At 47.8% G+C, this 21,756-nt stretch overlaps 1 protein-coding gene across 1 annotated transcript in view; it reads right to left on the bottom strand.

Annotated features, from left to right (window-relative positions):
• The window catches only part of DNAH8 (dynein axonemal heavy chain 8), a 548,480-nt gene that overhangs the window by 197,424 nt on the left and 329,300 nt on the right, over window positions 1–21,756 (bottom strand). The window contains exons 49-53 of the mRNA XM_074989796.1: window positions 20,355–20,516; window positions 13,330–13,576; window positions 2,582–2,823; window positions 2,343–2,483; window positions 103–340 (exon numbers count right to left, since the gene is read on the bottom strand). Of these exons, the coding sequence (XP_074845897.1) occupies window positions 103–340; window positions 2,343–2,483; window positions 2,582–2,823; window positions 13,330–13,576; window positions 20,355–20,516 (1,030 nt within the window). The remainder of the gene's footprint in view (window positions 1–102; window positions 341–2,342; window positions 2,484–2,581; window positions 2,824–13,329; window positions 13,577–20,354; window positions 20,517–21,756) is intronic.

Below are 21,756 nucleotides of genomic sequence, written 5' to 3'. Positions count from 1 at the left end.
AATAATATGTAATTATGAAGTATTTTTGTATTTCTAACCAAACTTAATTACTTTCAAAATGTCATTAATTATCAAAGAGAAGGGTGATGTCTTTTCTCTTACCATAATCAGTAACGTGAAATTCATACATAGTCTGAATGGTGCCTTTAGGGACTTCTGGCAAATCTAATTTGTTATCATTTGCTCGAATGAAGGCTTCCAGTTTATCCCTGCTATCCAACTCCAGAAGAGCACCTAAACTCCACATTAATCCAAAAGCAAACAATTTATGAAGATGTGCTGGAGATGAAATACCACCTTCTTCCTTTGAGGGAATGAGACCCTCCAAAAGATTAATGGACTGGAAATAGTAAAAACAAAAAACAAAAAAAAAAACATAATTAAGAAAATACTGCAGTCAGTTTTTAGCTTCATGTATATTCACACCTTAAAAACACATTTTGAAAGCCACTCAAGGTTGATAATGGACAATATCAAACACAGAATTATAACAAGAAAATGCAAAGCCATTAAATTCACAAAGAAAATGTATCACCTAGCTTTTAGATGAGCAGAAAACACAGGGATTTACAAACCCTGAGTTTTGCACTTAGGTTCCCTATACAGTGACAGGCATTTCAGATTAGGATTCACAAAAACAACCAGGCTAAACAGCTCCTTGCCTGAAATAGCCAACGGGAGATTCCGAGATGAAGGGCGTGTGCTTAGTCCCACCTTTCTTTTGGAAACAAGTATCCAGTGCTTTTTTTGTGCCAGTACTTGATCATGCTGAGTATTGGCACCTCAGCAGCCCCAGCCATGGGAACTCCAGCTGGGTCGGGCGGAACCCTCTGGCAGCCCTGCAGTGGGGAGCTGGCCGGGGCACGAAGCCCAACCAGCAGCGCCAGTCACAGGAAACCCAATGGGTAGTGCATAGAGGGGAGATGTGAGGAGCTGGCTGAGTACCAGCTCCTCTTTTTTTATAATAAAAGCACTGCAAGTACCTAAGGTCAGGCTGCAGGGAGACCCCTTCTCTGATTGGGATTCTCAGTGGCAAGCCCTACCCTGGCTTTAAGTACCTATCCCATTTTAACAAGAAGTCCAGGGGGACCAGGAGGAGGTGACTGTAGTGATGTCCAGCTTATAACTTTTAACCAAAAGATAAAAGTGTTCATATGGGATGTGAGAGATCCCTTGTTCAAGTCTGCCCTCTAGCTGAGGGTCAGAAGGGAATCAAACTTGAATCTGCATCGTCTGAGGTGAGTACCCTAATTATTGGTCAATAGGATATTATGGTAAAGGACTCCCTCAATGTTTCCTGTTGAAACTGTTCCACTGTGGATAAATAATGAAGAGATCATTGGCCCATCATCATCACCTAGCCATTTTGTGCAAGCTCACCTAAAAGGACTTATCTTGTAGACAAGGTCTGAGCATGCTTACTGCATCAAGTCCCATAGGCAAGTTAGGCAGAGGTGTGAGGCTATGGCGTGCATGCTCAGAGGCAGTAATATAAGAACCTAAAGAACTTCTGCAGCAAAAAAATATTGTGTACTCAGCAAGTTTAGGTTTGAGTTGAGGCACACAGGGTTTGGCAACAGCTCAGTGGAGATTTATTGATTCACAGTGACAGATAGGTGTCTAAAAACTTCTATGAACCTAGCTCTCAGTGTTTAAATCTACGGTAGAAAATGAAAAAGTCATGCTAATCCATAATAGACATTTTTCTGCCACAAACTGACCGACACACTGCTTGAAAACACTGGGACTCTGTTTCATTTTGAAAATATTTGTCAAAGTACATGAAATAAAGCACCAAATCACCTCAGAAAGAACACAGGTATGCACAAGTGCACATGCATGCACACACAAGTGCCAGAAGACTGAATGGCTTATTGATATGTTTGCATCACTCAGCACCATCTGAGCATTCAGCACCATTACTGAGCACTAACTGTGGTAGCTGCTCAGAATGCTGGGCCCTTTCAACTCCTCTGGGCCCAGGCCAGCTGCCCTTTTTGTCCCTCCTCTGCTCCCACTTTGGCAGCCCTCAGATGAACAGCTATGTACACTAGTAAATTGGGGTACATTCAAAGTAGTAAACAAAAGTAAATATTTCACTGTATATCCCAATAGCAATTCCTTCTAGCCCTTCTGTCTCCAACTTACAGCACATTGGTTATAATTCTAGCGTGGGGTTACAAAGAATATGCCATGATATATTCTTCTGAAATAGAATCCTATTGCCTTTTTAATCAGTACTCATGGAACTGAATGTTCTTTTTGCTATTGCTACATGCTTGATTTTAAACAGTGAATTCACAGAAAAACACAAAATAATTTAGAAGGCAATATCTGTCTACCTGCATAATGTAGTTACATTCTAAAAGCTCCATTTTTGGATTAAGGTTGAGTTTCATGTATGTATATGCTGCTTCAAAGTTTCTGTCATATAAATTCTGTAGAATATCAGCTTCTTGAGGAGTACGTTTCTTTAGCCATGCCTGCAAAATAAAATACACAAACATAAAATCTGTCTACATACAAAGCGTAACAAAATAAAATTAATAAATAATACTCCTCCACTTTGTCTTAATCTTACTTGTAAAATTGGTCTCCAGCTGAGGGCAGAAGAACTGATGTAGACCATGCCCATTCTAGAAACTGTTGCAGGAGAGGCATTCTCAATGTTGTGAACTTCAAATAACAGTTTACATGTAGGAGACATAGGAATTCGATCACCATTAGCTAGAGTCAGAGTCTTGTTATCATCTAAAACAGAATTCAGATTCTCTATCCATATTGCATCCACAGGTCCATCTAAAATCAGAAAGGTATTCTCACCTGAAAACAAACAGAAATAAGTTATGTTTTTACATAGAAATGGGAGCAAAATATTGAAAGGGAGTAATTTAAATAGCTAAGCTATATGTATAAAAGGAGTTACAGGTTGAACATCTACTCTGGGACTCTCTGGTCTGGCAGCATCAGTGGTGGCTGGGAGCAGGGGCCAGCTGTGAGCCTGGGAGCTCCAGTCAGGGTCTGGCAGCCAAGGCCAGGCCTGCAAAGGCCAGGAAGTCAGAGGTGCTGCACCTAGGCCAGCAAGTACAGTGGGGCTAGTGGGAGCCAGGAAGCTAGTGGTAGCCAAAGAGCTACAGCCAGGGCTGGGAAGCTGGCAGCTGGGTCTGGGGAGCTAAGGGTAGTGACCAGTGCTGAGATGCCACAGCTAGGGCTGAGAAGCAGGAAGGGACGATCAGGGACAGTGAGCCACAGCCAGGCCTAGGAAGCTGGGGGTGGTAGCCAGGGCTGGGAAGTTGCAACTGGGGTCAGGAAGCTGGTGGCTGTGGAAGAAAGGACAGCCTCCTGAGAGCAAGCTGGTACTAGGGGCCAGGGCCAAGCCCAGGGATGGGAAGCTGGTGGCAGGGCCTGGGGAGGGAACTGCAGCCAGGGTCAGGGAGCTAGCCGCAACTGGGAAGACACAGCCTGGAGCCCTGGCTGTGGCTCAGAAGCTTTAGCTGGGCTGGCAGCAGGGGGGTCCCTGCACAGAGGGGAGCAGGAGAGCATTGACCTCCCTTGGTCTAACCAAAAATCCCTGGTTTGGGACTGCTCAGGAAGTGCCAGACCAAGGAGATAAAACCTGTACTTACCTACAGTAAAGTTATTACCAATACAGTACCTGAAATACTTTGTGACATGCTGTCCATATGCACATTCTACTTACGATGTGCAGGCACAGTAGATCAGTCGCTTGGCTAGAGGTACCCATTAGGGTGACACAAATATGCAGTGTTCTCATTCCCCATACCAAGGGCATAGAATGTCAGAATGGGTCAATCACCACAGTTTCCTCTCTGCTAGAGAATCCTAGCAGATAGGATTCCAAGGTAAAGGGAACAGAAGGCAGAGCATAGAATATCAACATGGAAAACACTTCTTGAAAAACTCCATTTATGCAGGTAAGTACATTTCCTCTGTTTTTTGAATGATTGTCCATATTCATATTCTACCTATAGCAGGCTATAGATTATAAACAAAATTATCAAAATTACTTTTTTTTTTTTCCTTTGGCTAGTAAATTGGCCAGGTAAGGAAAAATTGTGGAAAATGCTGTTAGAAGAAAGGTACTTGCCTTTCAGATTTCCTCTGCTACCTGCTCAGGTTGGTTCTGGATTATGGATGCACCTTTTTTGCACCAGGTTTCAAACACTTCTGGAAGGAAATGTTTCTTTTCTTGGCCTGCTTAGAATCTGAATTTGTGAGCTACCTTTCCTCGCCAGAGGAGAATGTGTCTGAGTCAGAGGACTTTTAGGTTATTCAATGCCTTCTAGTACATAAGAAGATCTATACTAGGTCAGACCAATGATGGAAAGGTACAGTAACTGGAGCTCTTCAAGATGGTTGTCCCTGTGCGTGCTCCACCTAGGTGTGTCAGCCTCGCTGTGCCCACAGGTCAAAGATTTTTGCATAGCAGTGTCCCTCAGCTGCCTGCCCACATGTGCAGAGCTCAGGCACGAGAGCCTGTCATACGTGGGCAAGCCGTCATCTCTGTTCTTCTCTGATCCGGACATCAAGGTAGAAATCCAAAGCAGGAAGGGAAGGGTGGGGGGTGGAACACCCACGGGGATGTCCATCTTGAACCAGAGTGATGACTCTGCACAGGGTGAGTAACCTCTTCTCCTTCTTCAAGGGACACCGTGGGTGCTTCACCTAGGTGACTACAGAGCAGTGTCATTGTTAGGAGGCCGGTCCTTCGCATGATGTGTATTGACTCATAACAGTACAGATTGGCTGAATGTAGTCTGAGAAAAAGAAGTTACTTACCTTCATGCAGTAATGATGGTTCTTCGAGATGTGTCCCCATGGGTGCTCCACTTTAGGTGTTAGACTTGCCCTGGCACCTCAGATTGGACATCTTCATAGCCATTTTCAGCAGACCGCGCATATGTGGGCTCTGACACGCCGTTTTGCACCATTTCAATCATGTGCACAGTCCAGACTCAGTCAGTTCCTTGAAACAGCTTTGAATCTGAAACAGAAGAATCTGAAGCAGGGAGGAAGGGTGGGTGGTGGAGCACCCATGGGGACACATCTCGAAGAACCGTCATTACTGCACGAAGCTGAGTAACCTCTTTTTCTTCTTTGAGTGTCCCCATGGGTGCTCCACCTTAGGTGACTGAGTAGCAGTACTCCCCACCCCCGAATAAACAAGGAGGCAGGTACTGGATTCAAGTTTTGTCCAGGACAGACAGCACCACTCTGGACAAGGAGGTATCTCAGTCATCTGTCCATAGATGGTGTAGTGCCTGACAAGCATGTTGTAAGACATCAAGGTTGCTGCCTTACATATGTCACAAAGGGGTACTCCTCTGAAGAATGCTGTCAACGCCACCATCACTCTGGTCAAGTGTACCTTTGGCTGGCACAGTAAGAACACAGCCCGCAGGAAGTAGCAAGCTGTGATGCAGGATGTGATAAGGTTAGATAATCTCTGTGAAGATATCACCTCACTTTTCGAATGCCAGGCTATAGACACAGTCTACCACTCGGTCCTCTGAAAGGGTTTGGTTCTGTCAATGTAGAAGGCTAGAGCCCTTCCCACATCCAATGAGTGCATTTGCACCTCACATGCCAAGGAACATGGTTTAGGGTAAAACACCAAGAGCACTATTGGCTCATTAATATGGAATTCTGAGGAGACCTTGGGGATGAAGCAGGGATGTAATCTGAGTATCACCCCATCCTTACCGAAAATAGTATATGGCGGGATCACCATCAGGGCAGACAGCTCACTCACCCTTCGGGTGAAAGTAATAGCAAGGAGGAACACAGTCTTTAATGTCAGCAATCTGAGCAGGGCTGTAGCCAGAGGCTCGAACAGGCCTCTCATTAGTGTCTCTACAAATAAGTCCAAACTCCACGGGAGTGCAACAGGACACCTTGCAAGGTACAGGATAGCCAGTCCTTCAAGGAAACGTGCTGTAATTGGGTAAGCAAAGACTGATGTGCCTTTGATTATGTGCTTGAATGCTGATATGGCAGCCAAGTGCACTTTCAAAGATGCCAATGCTAGACCTTGTTGTTTCAGGTCTGTAGCCAGACAGAGTCTCCCCCTTACAAGCCAGCTTGCTCGTTGCCCCCCCCCACTGAGGAGCACACAGGGCACGGAAATGGCTGCTGACAGCACAGTCTTTGATGCCCTCATTGAGGCCCAGATATGCTGGCTTATCGTGACCCTGAGAAGCAGAAAGTACAGCTAGAAGGCTAACAGGCCAGACTGTCAACATGAGAGAGGGGGGTGAACCCTCAAGAAATCACCCCAGCTGGCATTGATCAATATGATGCACACACACAATCACTCAGAAGGGGACGTGCCCCGCCCGCACAAAAGAATGTCCTGTACTCCTAAATTGTTTATCTCTTGTCTTACAAGTGCAAACTAAGTAGAAATGCCCTTGTAACAAACCGGAGTCACAAAGACAAACCAGTATGATCTGGCACCATAGATAAGAAAGAGAATACGTAACCCAAAAGGGGGTATAAAAGATGGGTCCAGCAGAACTCTAACTCTGAGTGCATTCAACCAACTACCTGCTGGTCGGGTCAGGTGATTGCCTCCCGAGGTCCACAACTGGGGACGCCCAACCTCGTATTCGTCTTTCCGCGGAATTGAGTGACCGATCCGGCTTGGCTACGCTGGTATCGAGGAGACGCAGAGAGGGTAAGATACACCCATGCTAGGTCTCTGACTTTTTTTTTGTGCACAGCTAAAGAATTAGAGCTCTGTAACTATTATCAAGATATCATTGTGTTAGATGATAACTGATATCTTTGTATTGGATTGTAACGTAACTTGTTAACACCTGTACTTTGCTAGCATATAAGAAGTAAACAATAACCTTTTGTAACCACACGCTTATAACTGTAGCTTAATAAACTTGTAACTAGTTAAGATCCAAGCCTAACTATTTTGTTAACCCTTTTGTCACTGCAACACAGCCGGCACAACAAAAGAACTTTAACCATTTGGTTACAACAGCCTGGCCATAGGTAAGAGTGCTAGGAGCTGCCTGCTCTAACAGTAAAAAAACTGGGTTGCTTAGGACCCAGGGGAGTCCGTCAGCCTGTCTTGGCTGCTTGCAGCGACGAGCTCTCTGCTCTTGTAGTTTTAAACTTGGATGATAACAAGGGCATAGTTGGTACCTCACCGTACATTACCTGGCCACCGGCTAACAAGGTCTAACAGGTAGTGCAAAATAGTATGGATTGGTGCTTCACTCGGAGACTTAGAAAGGTAAGTCTTACGTGTATTCAGTCATCTGCTCTGCATGAGGACCTCTTTCACTTGGTCTGAACAGAGATACTCGGCACTGTCAAACCAGCAATGAGCCAGGCCATGAGACGGGAAAGTTCAAGGTTACAGATGCACGATTGCCCCCTGATCCTGAGTCAACAGATCTGTGGGACAAGGCAGGTGCTGCAGCATGTGCAATCACATCCTGCGCAGGATAGGGAACGAGTGCTGGCATGCCCATCCAGGTGCTATCAGCATTAGTTTGTCTCCGTCCCTGTTGACTTCTCTAGCACTCTGGGAATTAGAACTGTTGGGGGAACATGTAGAGTAGCAGACTCCTCCAAGTGAATAAGAATGCATTACCCAGGGAGTTCGGTCCCAGACCAGCTCTGGAGCAGTATCACTTGCATTGGTGATTCAAATGGGTGGCAAATAAGTCTATGAACAGTAATCCCCATCAGTGAAACACAGGGAGAAGAATGTCACAGTGGATCTTCCATCCATGCTCTGGCACAAAGTGTATGCTCAAAGCATCCACTTCCTTATTGTTGACACCTGCTAAGCATGAAGCTATGGGTGTTACACTTTTGCAAATGCACCAGTTCCACAGAGGGATCACCTCTGCACAAAGAGACTGGAAGCGTGCTCCTTCTTGGCAATTGATGTAGTACATTGTAGCCATATTGTCTGTGAGTATTTTGAGAGGTGCGTCATGGATGCATGGTAGAAAGTGTTTATAGGTGTTGCACACCACTCTGAGCTTCAACAGGTTTATATGGAGAGATGCCTCCATAGTGGACCACCAGCTCTGCATAGACTGACTGTTGAGGTGGGCTCCCCATCCCAGGAGAGAGGTTTCCATCATTATCAGTGTGGCCAGCTGTGAATGATGAAATGGGATGCCCGACAGCAGGTTGTTTGGCATCGTCCACAATTGCAAGAATTGAAGGACATCGTTTAGCACCATGACCCACTTGTGAAAATTGCAATTTATGGGTCTGTATACAGCCACTATCCAATGCTTGATGCATCAAAACCGCACACATGCATTTTGGACAACATAAGTAGTGGCAGCTATCAGTCCCATGAGCTGCAAGCAAGTTTTAATCTGTACCCTTGGGCTTGTAGAGACCATATGAACGATGTCTTGAATGGTACAGTAACACTGGAGTGGAAGGTATGCCTGGGCTGTGATGGAGTCAATTGCATACCAATAAACTCTGTGCTTTGTGTGGGCTCCAGAATCGATTTCTGGTCATTTATGATGAGGCCCAATGAGTGGAAAGTGGCTTTCGTAACCTGTATTATGGTAGTGACTTCTTATCTGTCCCTTTATTGGTAGCAGGTACAGAGTCTGGCATCTGCCGTATATTATAGCCACTTCCACGATATTCTCTCCAAGAGGGATGGCTATTTTTGAGGAAACTGGGGGTCTCAGGTTCTTTACAAGTCCTTGCTTCCTTTCTTGAATTTCTGCCAGTTTAACATCCTGGGTACTGGCCACTCTTTAGAACAGATCTTGAAATTCCCTGAGATCATCAGGGCAATATGTACCACCAGGAATGACGGACTCATCCAGTGATGATGAAGTAGTGTTGGTTGGAGAAGGTGCTTTTGGAGGCACATCAGTGTCCAAAAAAGGAGCCTCCTCTTCCCCTGACTTGGGGGTGGGGTGGGGTGGAGGTTGAGGCTCTAATGGTGGTGGAACTACTGGAAACAGGCTGGGTGATCAGGATGCCACGGAATATCTCTCTGGTGACTCTCTTAGTGCATACACTTCCCAAACCTTACAATAATGTGTCTCATAGTCTCGGGATCTAGCACAGCAATAGTGATGCCTTGCAGGCAAGTAGCATCTGTGTGGGGAGTGGTATCTATAATCGTGCCTGTGTGAGCAATCGGAGTGTGAACACCTAGAAGAAGGAGGTGGCGAAATGGAGGGGCAACTACCTTGGTGCCACTGTGATTCAACCTCATACAGAGAAGGAGATCGTGGTTTAAGAATGGTGAAGTTCATCTCGGTCTCTGGCAAGGTGACAAGGGATGGAGGAACAGAGATGGAATCAAACACTGTCTCGGAGATAGCTGTGAAGTAACTGAGGCAGGTGGTAACAACGAGCGGTGTGGGGATAGCTCAGGAGTATGCTTGTGCTTGGATTTTGACTTGGCTTTGGTATGCTTGGGGTCCTTGTCCAGTGCCAACAATTCTGTAGTAGGTCGAGCAATAGCTGGCACTGGCACACTTGGTGCCAATGATTCACAGCTTGTTGCAGTTGGTGCAGGTGCCGCAAGGGTGTGTGCCATGGTCAGTGCGGGCATTGGTGCCACACAAGCCAGTGCCTTCATCAGTGGCAGAGCAGACAGTGCAGCTGGACTTGGGACCATTGGTGCTGAAGGTTGTGGTGCAGACTTTGAATTGTCCAGAACCAATCTACTTCTTGGTTCTGCTTTGTATCTGGGTGCCACTGAAGGGACCATTTTCTTGGTCTTGGTCTTGGCCTTTTTAGACATGCCAGAGACCATTTCAGCAACAATCTGAGCCTCACTCGTCATTCCTCCGGGCAAACTAGGCAACGATTGAGTCGGGGACGTTCTCGGTCATTTGTGTGCAGCAGCTTCAGAGGAGAGCACCCTGCACTTGTGCTGGCTATCTTGAGAAGGCTCAGCACTCTCAAGAGAAGATGGCTAGAGGGCCTTGTAAAACAAGATCATGCACAACCACATTTCCTTGTATCTCCGAAACTGTGCGGTAAGTTTTAAACAATATGGGCACTTCTGGGGAATATGCCCTTCACCCAAGTATTGAATATATTTGGAGTGGTCGTACAAGGCAGGCATTACCTCATGACAAGTGTCACATTTTTTAAAACCAGCGGTGCCAGGCATGATTATATCAGTTTCTCTCCTTGTCTTCCATTTGCTCCACAAGGGTTGCAACAAGAGGTCTAACTGCAAACTTGTAACTTTAACTTAACTAGAAAACTTCAAATTTTTAACTTTAACTTAAGTAAATCTCTATTTCAGGTAGAATGGACCAAAGAAGAAGAAGGAGAAAAACAACACTCCAGTTGAGGAGAAGGTAGAAGCTCTGTTTGCAGCCGCTGGCGGTTGAGAGGAAGTGGCTGAGTCCGGACCATGCACGTGATTTAAAGGGTGTGAAACAGAGCGTCTGAGCCCGTGCATGTGCAGTCCAGCTGAAAATGGCTATGAAGATCTCTGATCTGTGGCAACAGGACAAGCCTGACACCTAAGATGGAGCACCCACAGGGATGCTTGAAGAAGAATCAGTATGTTTCTTTAGCGTAATGTCGTGTGAATGTGTGAGCCGAGGCCCATGTGGCTGCTCTGCAGATGTCCTCAGTGCATACACCTCACAGGTAGGCCACAGAAACAGACATTGCACATGTGGAATATGCCCAAATGCCTACTGGGGGTTCCTTATGTGTGTTAATACAGGCAAGTCTTATGCAGTCAGAGATCCATTTGGAGAGCCTCTGTTTAGAGATGGGCATGCTATGGGATCTCTCTTTAGTGGAATGGAACAAGGTAAGTACTTCAGGGAAGAATTTGGGGTGGGTTTGTAGAACCACCTTGTCTTTACAAAAGGTTGTGTATGGTGGTTCAGCCATGAGTGCAGTGATCTTTCCTGTCCTCCGTTTCAAGGTTATTGCCACAAGGAAGGCTACTTTTATGGAGAGATCCAATAGAGAGAAGGTGACCAACAGCTCAAATGGTTTCCCCATTAGGGCTCTGAAGACCAGATTGAGGTCTCATGCCAGTGTGGGTTCCCTGACTGGTGAATACATGTTACAAGGGCCCTTCAGGAACTGTTTGAAGGAAGGGTGTGTAAAGACTGAGTAGTCTTGCACTGATGGATGGAAAGCTAACATAGCAGCTAGGTGGACCCTAATAGTACTTACTAATGTTTTTATCTGCTGGAGGTGAAATAGGTAGGTAAGTATACATGGAATGCCTGTTTACATAGGGTCGCATGATTGGGAGTGACACCAGGCTGTGAAACACTGCCATTTTTGTGAATTAGTCTCTCATTGTAGGCCTCCTGCTGTTTTCAAGAATTGAGCGGACCTTGGGTAGACAACAGAGCTCTAATTCTGTTAGCTAACTAGGAACCACACATGCAGGTGAAGGCAGTTAGCAACTGGTGACAGATGGACCCTTTCTGCAGTACTTAAAACTGAGAGACTTTAGAGGCCATATGAGTATCAGGAGTACAGATTACAATTTCCTTGTAAAAAATAACCTAGACCAAATACAAATAACATAGCAAATAGGCAGCTAACTACAATTGACTATAAGATGTCTATATAAAGATAGACAAAAAGGGACAAGAATTCCCTGAAGCAAGAGATTATGAGTTGCTCTGTAGTGAAGCCAGGAAGCAGTGAGAGTAACTGAATTGTGGTTTGCCGGCTCTGATTCTTTTATATTCCCAGTGAGGAGAATCAAGAAACTGGGAGTCAATGCTCACCCACAGGAAGCACTCATGGCCATTAAGATTCCACTATATGCATACCATAAGTGGAATTTGCAAATAGACAAACACTTGTCTTCCACTAACACTGACTCAAAACCCCATTGTAGGAGTTGGATGCCTGGCCAGGAAACCATTTGTGAAGCATTAGTTGACAGTGGGTGGATAGATGCATGTCTCCTAACATCACATTCAAAAGACAATTATAAATAACCCACAGTTTTAAATGTTCCTCTCTGCCTCTTGAAGTTCTACAGAATTGGCCTCTGAAGTTAAAGGGAAGGAAGAGCAAGAACCAGTGTTGCTTACCAAAGGAATACGATTAACAAATAAGAATTTACTGTAACTTCTTTCTCTTTCACCTTGCATTGCCTCCACAGTTCTACTGTAGCAGACTGGAAGACGCTGACCTCCCTGAACTTGGTTGCAAAGTACAGCTACTATAAGTCAAAAATGAGTCAAACTTGGGTGCCCAACACGAGGAATCTATCTATATTTAGGCAGCTAAATAAAAGTGGCCTGTTTTTCTTTTTTTTTTTCTTTTTTTTTTTTTTTCAGGTGCTGGTTATTCACAACTTCCACTTCAGTCAACAAAAGCTGTGGGTATCAGCAACTCTAAAAATATTGGACCACTTTTATTTAGGTGAATATATATGTGGTTGTAGGTGCCAAATCTTAAGACACCCATGCTTGAAAATGTTGGCCTACATTTCCATTTTTGATATAACCGTTAATTCCAAATTTTAAAAGAGGTTTCCCTGCCAATATTTTATAGTTTCAATTAGAGATCAACAAACATGTTATTGGGAATAGAACTTTGCAAGTACAGATCCTATCAAAGCCATTAATATTAATATGGAAATACATTATTTTAAAGACACTAAAACTAATCCATACAAATCCCAATTGTGACATTACTAAAACCATATCAAATTTTACATTAAGAGTGCAGAAATGGAAAGTTTAAGTGACTAGGCCTCCAAGCCCTCTGCAGCTCCACTGTCAAGATCCTACTCACTCATACCTATAGCAGAAGGGCTCCAGAGGGCTCCCTATTCAGCAGCAGAGTGGTCTCTCTTACAATAACGAACTCACTCTCTGCCTCATCACACTGCTAGCTGGCAGTATCTGCTCTATTATCCCAACCTCTAACATTAACTCAATTCCTTCAATGTCCCCCAGCATAAGATGCATGCCGTGTGTAGCACTGACCTCATGCTGAGAGATAAGGAAGGGATTTGGATAATGCAGATGTTTGGATAATAGGGTTTTGTATAAACAGGTATACAAAGTACATAAAAACAACTGCAATCACTTTTCTAGTCTTCATGTAGGTTTGGTAATTATAGCCTTCCTTTCCATGTTGTGCTGCGTTATTATTTATTATATCAAAGACTGATTCAATCTGATTATTTTACTTCTTATTAACCAATGTGAACTCAAATCTTTCATCCTAACTATTTCTTCATTCAAGAGAGTATGTTACCACATTTGCAAATACTGTAAAATTTTCAGAACAGTGCAGATGTGATATTTTGATCACATCACATACAATATGTTTGCATACCCTTTTTAGTTTTTAGAGTTTTCCTCCACAGCGTAGAAAAGATTCCATCTGTCCAGTCATTTGTTGCAGTATCAAGTTTGCCAAACATCTGAGGAGCAGTAATAGCCTTTGGGTTCATACGCATTTCTCTGTGAGGACGCCCACACTCTGTCATTGCCTTCATCAGCATAGTTATAACTGTTGTTTTTCCAGATCCACTGGGTCCAAGTATCATCAGCCCATGGCGTACTTTATATGTTTCATATAACTAATAAGAAAAAAGTGAACTATTTTGAAAAAAAAATTGTTTTTAAACAACTATTTCATTCAGATTTAATCATATGAGCCAAGATAATATTTATAAAATTGCAGGTAAAGACACTTATTTGCGAATAATTAGAAAGCTTTACAGATGAAGTACAGAGTTCGAAATTATAACATTTCATATTTATTCTTAATAGCTGCAATGCTATTGACTAACACTTAGTTCCTAAACTAACGTGTTTATTGTGAAACAATTTCTTGAGAGGAATCCTACCTGAACTCTTCTGAGTAGCTCAAATTAAATTTATTATCACATTTTTAAAAGAAGTTTAATGCTATACACAGAGAAAAATAAATGTTAATACAAGCAAGGTATAGCAAGAGAATGGTTAACAACTGCAGTTCTAAATAATGTGAGCCTGTAAAGTATATATAAATACAGAATACCTCCAGTCTTGTATCCTGGTGATCAGAGGAACTTCTGTTATCACAAGGAGATTTCAATGGCAGAAAACAATTGAATTTAATCAAAGGCTTTCCCCACCCTTCCACCCCAGATTTACTTATACTACTTAATGGTAACACTAGCTGTCATATCAAAAATATTAACTCAGTATGTACTTTGTTTACCTGTTCATATTCTGTGTGGAGGAGAATTCATTGCTTAAGACTTAGTTTTAGCCTTAATTTCTCAACGGCTGTGTCTACACTACAAATTAACTTCAAAGTTAACTTCGAAGTAAGGGGTTACTTCGAAGTAGCCTGCAGAGTGTCTACACTCTTTTCCTTACTTCGAAATTAACATCAAAGTAAGGGAGGCTAACTTCAAAGTCAGTACTCCATTCCTGGGAATGGAGTAGTAGCTTACTTTGACCTGTAACTTCAAAGTTAATGTGTGTAGATGCTCTGCACTCCTTATTTTGAAGTAAGGGGTCCTCCAAGGAGGGCCTCCCACCGCCGCCACCAGGAGGATGGAGACAGTCTGGCCAGCCCAGGCAGTGCTCTATGGTCCCTGTCGGCTGCCTTAAAGGAAGCAGCTCCCTGGCAACCCCAGGCAGGAAGCTGAGAGTGTGCCACAAGCAGGGGCAGCACGAACTCTGTCCTGGACTGCCCCTGCTCAAAGCACCTGCCAGCCTCCGCAGCCCCTACCCACCATGGCTGCATGACAAGACCCCTCCCCCTCCGGGGGCTTCAGAGGAGGGGTCCCAGGAATCACAGAGCACAGGCAAGGGTGGCGCCAGAAGAGGACCCCCCTGGACAGAGGCAGAGCTGAAGGACCTCCTCGCTCTGTGGGGAGAGGAGGTGGTCCTGAGGCAACTTGGAACCCTCCAGCACAATGCTGAGGCATTTGACCAGCTGGCCAGAGGTCTCGCCGCCTGAGGACACCCCGACTGGCCCAGTAGCAGCATCTGAATCGAAGTAAAGGAGCTGAGCCAGGCATATATCAAGGCCCATGATGCTGCCAGCTGGTCAGGGGCACGGCTCGTCCACTGCCCCCACTACTAGGAGCTGCACAGGCTCCTAGGGCCGAGGGAGGTGGCCAGCCCACAGCACATGGTGGACACCTCTGCCCCCACCGCCCTCCCCTGGGAAAAGCAGCGAGGAGGCAGGCCCCTCCAGCACCATGGAGTGGGACATGGGGGTGAGGCTGGCCAACAACATGGATGCCGTGCTCCAGGCCTTGGCTGGCTGCCTCACCCAGCCTCCTGCCCCCTCACCAGCCTGTCCCGCAGCTGCCTGTCCCGCAGCCTGTCCCGCAGCTGCCCCTCCAGCCACCACCTGAAGTGTGGTGGACCTGTCGCCAGCTGAGCACCCTGAGCTGGACCGGTGGCTGCTGATGGAGGTGGACTCTCCTGGCCCAGCCTCAATGGCCTCTCCTGTCTACCCCATGGGGGCAGAGCCCGTGGCACCCCCAACCCCAGCCCTACCTCCCCATGGTCCCGGCCCTGTCACAGCCCCACAGGGGACCCTGGTCCCAGGGCGTCAGCAGCGGCTGTGGCCGACGTGGCTCTGGGCCCCCGCGCTTCAAACCAATGGACCCAACCCCCATCGCAGCCCCCCTCTCCAGTCCAGTCCCTCCTCAGCCCCCGCCTCCCCACTGCCAACCAGTCCCCCCGTGCACACGAAGGTTTCCACATTCTGTTCAGTATTGTATGTTACTTTATTTCCCCCATTAAAGCTTCCCATTCCAACCCTAGCCCGTGTCCCTAGTGCTTCCTGGGGTTGGCGTGGTGGGGGGTATGTGAAAGGTGCAGGGTGGTGTGGTGTGGTGTGGTGCATGGCTGCAGGGGGGTCAGGGCTGGCCCCGTGAGAAGGCCCAGCACAGGGCATCCCTGACCCCACCCCACTGCGACTCACAGCACAGGGCAGCAGGCAGCTGCTCACAGCTGGCCCTGGTCCGCAGCCAGCCCTGCATGAAGGGCTACTGGTGGCCCTCCACAAAGTTGTGGAGGGCACAGCAGGCAGCAGTGACTGCAGGGACATTCAGGAGGCTGACATGCAGTCTAGTGAGGAGGCAGCGAAACCTCCCCTTCAGCCTCCCGAACGCTCGCTCAACTGTGCCCCTAGCATGGTTGAGGCGACTGTTAAAGATGCCCTGGGCCGGCGTGGTGTGGCCAGTATAGGGCCGCATGAGCCACAGGTGCAGCGGGTGCATGGCGTTGGCAACGATGCAGGGAGGCATTGTCATGTCCCTGAGCAGGAGCTCCCACAGGGGGATATATGTGCCCCCCTGCATCCGGCATCCCAGCCATGAATTCCGGAACACCCAGGCGTCGTGGGCCCTGTCTGGCCACCCCACACACATGTCCAGGAAACAGCCCCTCATGTCCACCAGGGCCTGGAGTAAAACTGAGTGGTACCCCTTCCTGTTTATGTAGGTGCCCCCACTGTGGTCCAGAGCCCAGATCACAACATGCATCCCATCCAGCAAGGGCGGTGTCCAGGTCCCCCAGAGTCACGACACATCACAGGAGCACTGTGTTGATGGCTTGGATGACCTGTAGGCAGAACGGGGGGGGGATGTGCATGACCACAGGACTGGGAACCCCACGCCCCCCACCAGGTGCCCCCTGCCTGGTTGCCCTCTCCCCAGGGTGGGTCCATGGTGAGGGCTGGCCATACCTTCTTCAGCACTGCTCTGATGGGGCCTTGCCTATGCCAAATTGGTGGCCGACAGATCTGTGGCTGTCAGGGGTAGCCAGCCACCATAGTGCAATGGCCACCTTCTTCTGTACTGGGAGCACTGACCACATACAGGTGTCCCAGTGCTGGAGGACTGGGGCGAGTCAGTGCCAGAGGTCCTCGAATGTCTGCCGGGTCATTCTGAAATTCCTGAGTGACCGCTCATGCCCCCAGTCCTCCAGCACCAGCCAGTCCCACCATTCAGTGTTGGTGGTATATGCCCACCAGCTCCAGCTTGGGGGTGAATGGGGGAGGGGCAGCATGAGGGTGGTAAGGGCCTCAAGGCTGGGTCCCAAGAGAGTGAGCCGCTTGTGCTGCTGGTGCTGCATGGCAAGCAGAACGGCCAGCAGGTTGAGCAGCATTTTGACGGCATCGTCCTCGTTGATGGGGGGAGCTGGCATGGTCTCTGGCTGTTCCCCTGTGTACATGCTGCTGCTGTCGTCAGGCTGTCAGCCTTGAGCACGTGCAGGCTGTGGGTGCTGGGAGGGACCCTTTAAGGGGTTGGCTGGCTGGGAGCCCGGAAGGGCTTGTTGGCCATGCGACCCCCATGCCTTCATCATTTCCTGTCTCCTTACTCCAAAGTAGGGAATATTTGTGTGTGGACGTTTAACTTTGAAGTAGGGGAAAGCCTACTTCAAAGGAAGGGAGTGTGCATTTTGTGTGTGGACGCTCTACTTCAAAGTTGCTTACTTTGAAGTTGTACTTCAAAGTAAGCAACTTCGAAGTTATTTTGTAGTGTAGACACCGCCTAAGACAAGCCAATGCGTCATCCTTCCTGGAACTAAAAGTAGACTCTTTTGAAGACTTGGCCAAAATCTGACCTTAATTTCAGGGCTAAAGGTCAAACTAAATGTTCAATAACATAATTTATCATAGCCATAGCTACATTGCAAATAGTGAATCTGAGACATCATAAACTGCCTAGGAGTCTAGCCTGTTTCCTTAAAAGACTACCTAAAAATCTCAGGGAGACTTTAACCACATCTACACTAGCAAGTCCTTTTGAAATAATTTTCGAAAGGAAGAACTCTTTTGAAAGATTACGAGGCGCGACTACACACAAGGAATTTCAAAAGAACATGTCCCACCTTTTGAAATCATTCTTCCCTTCCCATATAAGGAACAGTGCCCCCTTTCAAAAAAGGTCTTTAGAAAGAGAATGTGTGTAGATGCTCCACAAACTGCTCTTTCCAAAGAGGGGGTCTTCCATGGCAGAGGCTGGATGGAGGCAGAGATGCCCCTGCCAGCACAAGCCAGGCTCTATAGTCTCTGCCTCTGGCTGCATTTAAAGACACAGGGACCCAGAAACCCTGTGGCAGGAAGTTGAGAGCATGCTGGCTGCAGGGAGAGCACAAGCCTCCAGCAGTATGCCCACCTAGTGATGCCACAGGAACAAGTGCAAGGCCAGTGGCACCATGGCCAGTGCCCAGGAGCCCCATGCCCTCCAGGGTCCTGACTCCTCTGCATCTGATGGCTTCCATGACACCAGCTAGTGGCCAAAGAAGAGGGTCCCTTCCTGGAGCGAGGCAGAAGTGAGGGACCTGCTAGCACTTTGCAGGGAGGAGGAGGTCCCTCTCCATACCACCAACTGGTACTGGAATGCAGCAGCATTTGGTTGCCTCTCCACTGGCCTGAATTCCTGGGGCCATCCCGCCTGCACCCCAAACTAGGACCACTCGAAGGTGAAGGAGCTAGGGCAGGCCTACTGCCAGGGCCAGAATAAGGCCAGCCACTTGGACGCAGCACCCAACAGCTGCCTCCACTTCGAAAAAGTGGAACACTTACTTGGGGCAAAGGAGGCAACCCCTGCCCCCAGATGTGGTCTGGACACCACCAGGCTGGAGACAGAGACTGAAGACCTCGCAGGCCCCTTGGGCAGTAGCATCCCCCAGTGGACAGGCCAGGAGACCTAGGCCACCAGCAGTGACAAGGGCTCCAGTGATGGGGCCCTCATCACCGCCATCCCATCCAATCATACAGCTTGGCCCTCTCCACCCAGGCCTCCCCCGAGTTCCTGGAGGGACCCTCAGGTAGGTCCTGGGCATTTCAGAAACTCCAGTGTGGGGAGCGGGTGCCTGCATCAGCCACAGCCAGTAGCAGGCTGCTCACATGGCTGCCGTCCCCAGTCCAGACCCACCCAGGCTGGCTGCACTTCCCGGGCCCTGGGAAGGGGCACACATGGCACTCAGCACTCACCCCCATGGACAGCAACATTGGCCACACACCCATGGTGGGAACGGGGCAGGCCCTGACCGAGGCCTGCACACACCCCACCCAAACAGGGACCACCAGCGAAAGGGATCCCTGAAGGCCTTGAGCCAGAAGACGGGGGGCAAGGAGTGCACGGGGGTAAGGGGCATGGCTCTCGGGGTCCAGTTATGGGATTAATGGGTCATATCTCTTTCCCCTTGTGTCTCCACAGCTCCACGATCCGGGGTCCAGCCAAGCCCCATCCACAGGCAAGTTTGCCCTGCAGCAGCCAGTGAGGGGGCTGGGGCACCCATACCTTCTGCTCCACACATCACCACAGCAGAGCTGTGCAGCAGGGCCATCAAGAGGAGGCGGCCACCGCCACCCATACAGCTGCTCCGCAGGACCAAAACAGCATCCTGCATGAGTGGTTGGTGATGGAGCAGGAGGCCTGGGGCTGGGTGGCAGGCACCTTCAACACCCTCACCTGGGTCGTGACCACCCACCTATCCCAGCTTCCCACTCCAATGCCATCCATTCCCACAGCTCCCCCACATCCCCCCCACAGCTCTCCCCACAGCCTCCCCAGCAGTGCTCTCCACAGGTCCCCCCTTTCAGCGCTGACCTTGCTGCCTTGATCCCAAACGACCTCCCTCCAGCCACTCTAATGTAACTGGACCAGCTGCTTGTGGCAAGAGTGGGCCATGCAAAGCCACTCTCCGCCACACCCCCACCCTTCATTCCCTCCCCACACCCCCTGCTGAGCCTGCGGCCACAGCATCCCCACCCCGACCTTACATTCTCCTACTCCCGACGCCCTTGCAGCCCCAATGGGGACACCACACTTGGGGCAGAAGGGCTCCTGTGACCAAGACTCCCAGCCTTCCACCCCTGCAGAGGACTAAGGCTCCCCCACCCCAGGACCCCACATCTAAGTTTGATGCCCTCACCTCTACCCTACATAGTGTACATAGTCCCCGTTCCCAATTTGCCCTTGTTTATATCCCTTGTAGAGTTTCTGGTATGAAAACAGTTTATTTACAACCACCCCTGTGTTCTGTGTGGCTTGAGGCAGGCCAGGATGGCTGGGACTGCACTGCCCGGACGCTGGATCCTTAGGCCTTCGCAAAACAAGTAGGGACTGCACTGCATAGCTGCCCGAGCACCAGGGCTCAATATTGGGCATGCTGTGGCTGCACCAGCTGAGAGGCGGGGGGGCTGTGGGTGTTCATGTAGGCCCAATAGTGTACAGTGGCCAGCAACATCCAGAATCACACCCTCAGGGGGCCTCTGTCATTATGACCTGAGGCCAAGGTGATGTGCAAAAAAGGATTATTCACATAAAGTTTTCAAGAGCTCCTATTATGATCTACAGTTTGTCTGATGGCTTTAAAAATAAGATGCTTTACCTGAACAAGCTTAAGATTCCAAGGAGGATGATTAATCAGTCCTGCTTCTTCAACCTGGTTGGCTACTGCAGCCTGTAGTTCAGCATATGTACTACTGTCTAACTGTAGCCCAGGAAATAAGTCATTGATGAGGCTAAGAAATAAGGGCTCATCTTCATCTACCTGAAAAATTAAATATTAAAAATAAAATAAATTAAATAAATAAATATCAATCAATCAAACGAATACATAAATAAATGAAAGGATTTAAAAGTATAACTAGGCACAGTATAGTTTTCTTTTTTCATACATCAAAATGAATCATTATTCAATTTAAGCATTAAGCAATTTAGGAGCTGATTTCAAAATTACATGATTATGCCCCTAAATTTGGGCTTCAAAAAGGAGGAAGAGAAAGTTACTGAACTTGTGCAAACAACAAGAAGTCCTGTGGCACCTTATAGACTAACATATTTTGGAGCATAAGTTTTCGTGGGCAAAGACCTGCTTCACCAGATGCATGAGTGCCGGAGGAGGTTCAGAGGAGTATTTTAAGAGGTGGCGGGGGCAGTGAAAGGGAGGGCCAGAGCTGGCAAGGTCTATTCAGTCAGGGTGGAAATGGCCCATTCTCAGTGGCATGCATCAAGAGAGGTGACAACAAGCCAGATCAGTCAGGGGGAATGTGGCCCATTGTTAGATTCTAATGTGGAGGTGTGAACACCCAGAGCAGAGAAGCTGCTTTTGAAAGGGGCCAGCCACTCCTAGTCTCTGTTTAATCCTTGGCTGATGGAGTCAAATCTGCAAATGAATTGCAGCTCAGCGACTTCTCTCTCCATTTTATTTTTGAAATTTTTTGTTGTAGGACTGCTACTTTTAAATCTGTTAGTGAGTGTCCAGAGAGATTGAAGTGTTCTCCTACAGGTTTTTGTATGTTACCATTACTGATCTCTGATTTATGTCCATTTAGTGTTTTACGCAGAGACTGTCCAGTTTGGCCAATGTAAATTGCAGTGGGGCATTGCTGGCATATATTAGTAGATGTGCAGGTAAGGGAGCCCCTGATGGTATGGTTGATGTTAGGTCCTGTGATGATATCACTGGTGTAGATATGTGAGCAGAGCTGGCAGCGAGGTTTGTTGCAGGGATTGGTTCCAGGTGTAGAGTTACTGTGTTGTGGTCTGTAGTTGCTGGTGAGAATTTGTTTAAGGTTGGCAGGCTGTCTGTAAGCAAGGACAGACCTGCCTCCCAAGGTCTGTGAGAGTGAAGGATCATTGTCCAGGATGGGTTGCAGATCACTGATGATGCGTTGGAGAGGCTTTAGCTGGTGGCAGTACGTGATGGCCAGTGGTGTTTTCTTGTTTTCTTTGTGGGGCCTGTCTTGCAGTAGGTGGATTCTGGGTACACATCTGGCTCTGTCAATCTG

The sequence above is a fragment of the Carettochelys insculpta genome, chromosome 3 (assembly GCF_033958435.1).
Source record: "Carettochelys insculpta isolate YL-2023 chromosome 3, ASM3395843v1, whole genome shotgun sequence".
NCBI classification, from domain to species: Eukaryota; Metazoa; Chordata; order Testudines; family Carettochelyidae; genus Carettochelys; species Carettochelys insculpta.
This window is presented reverse-complemented; position numbering and strand designations above follow the sequence as displayed.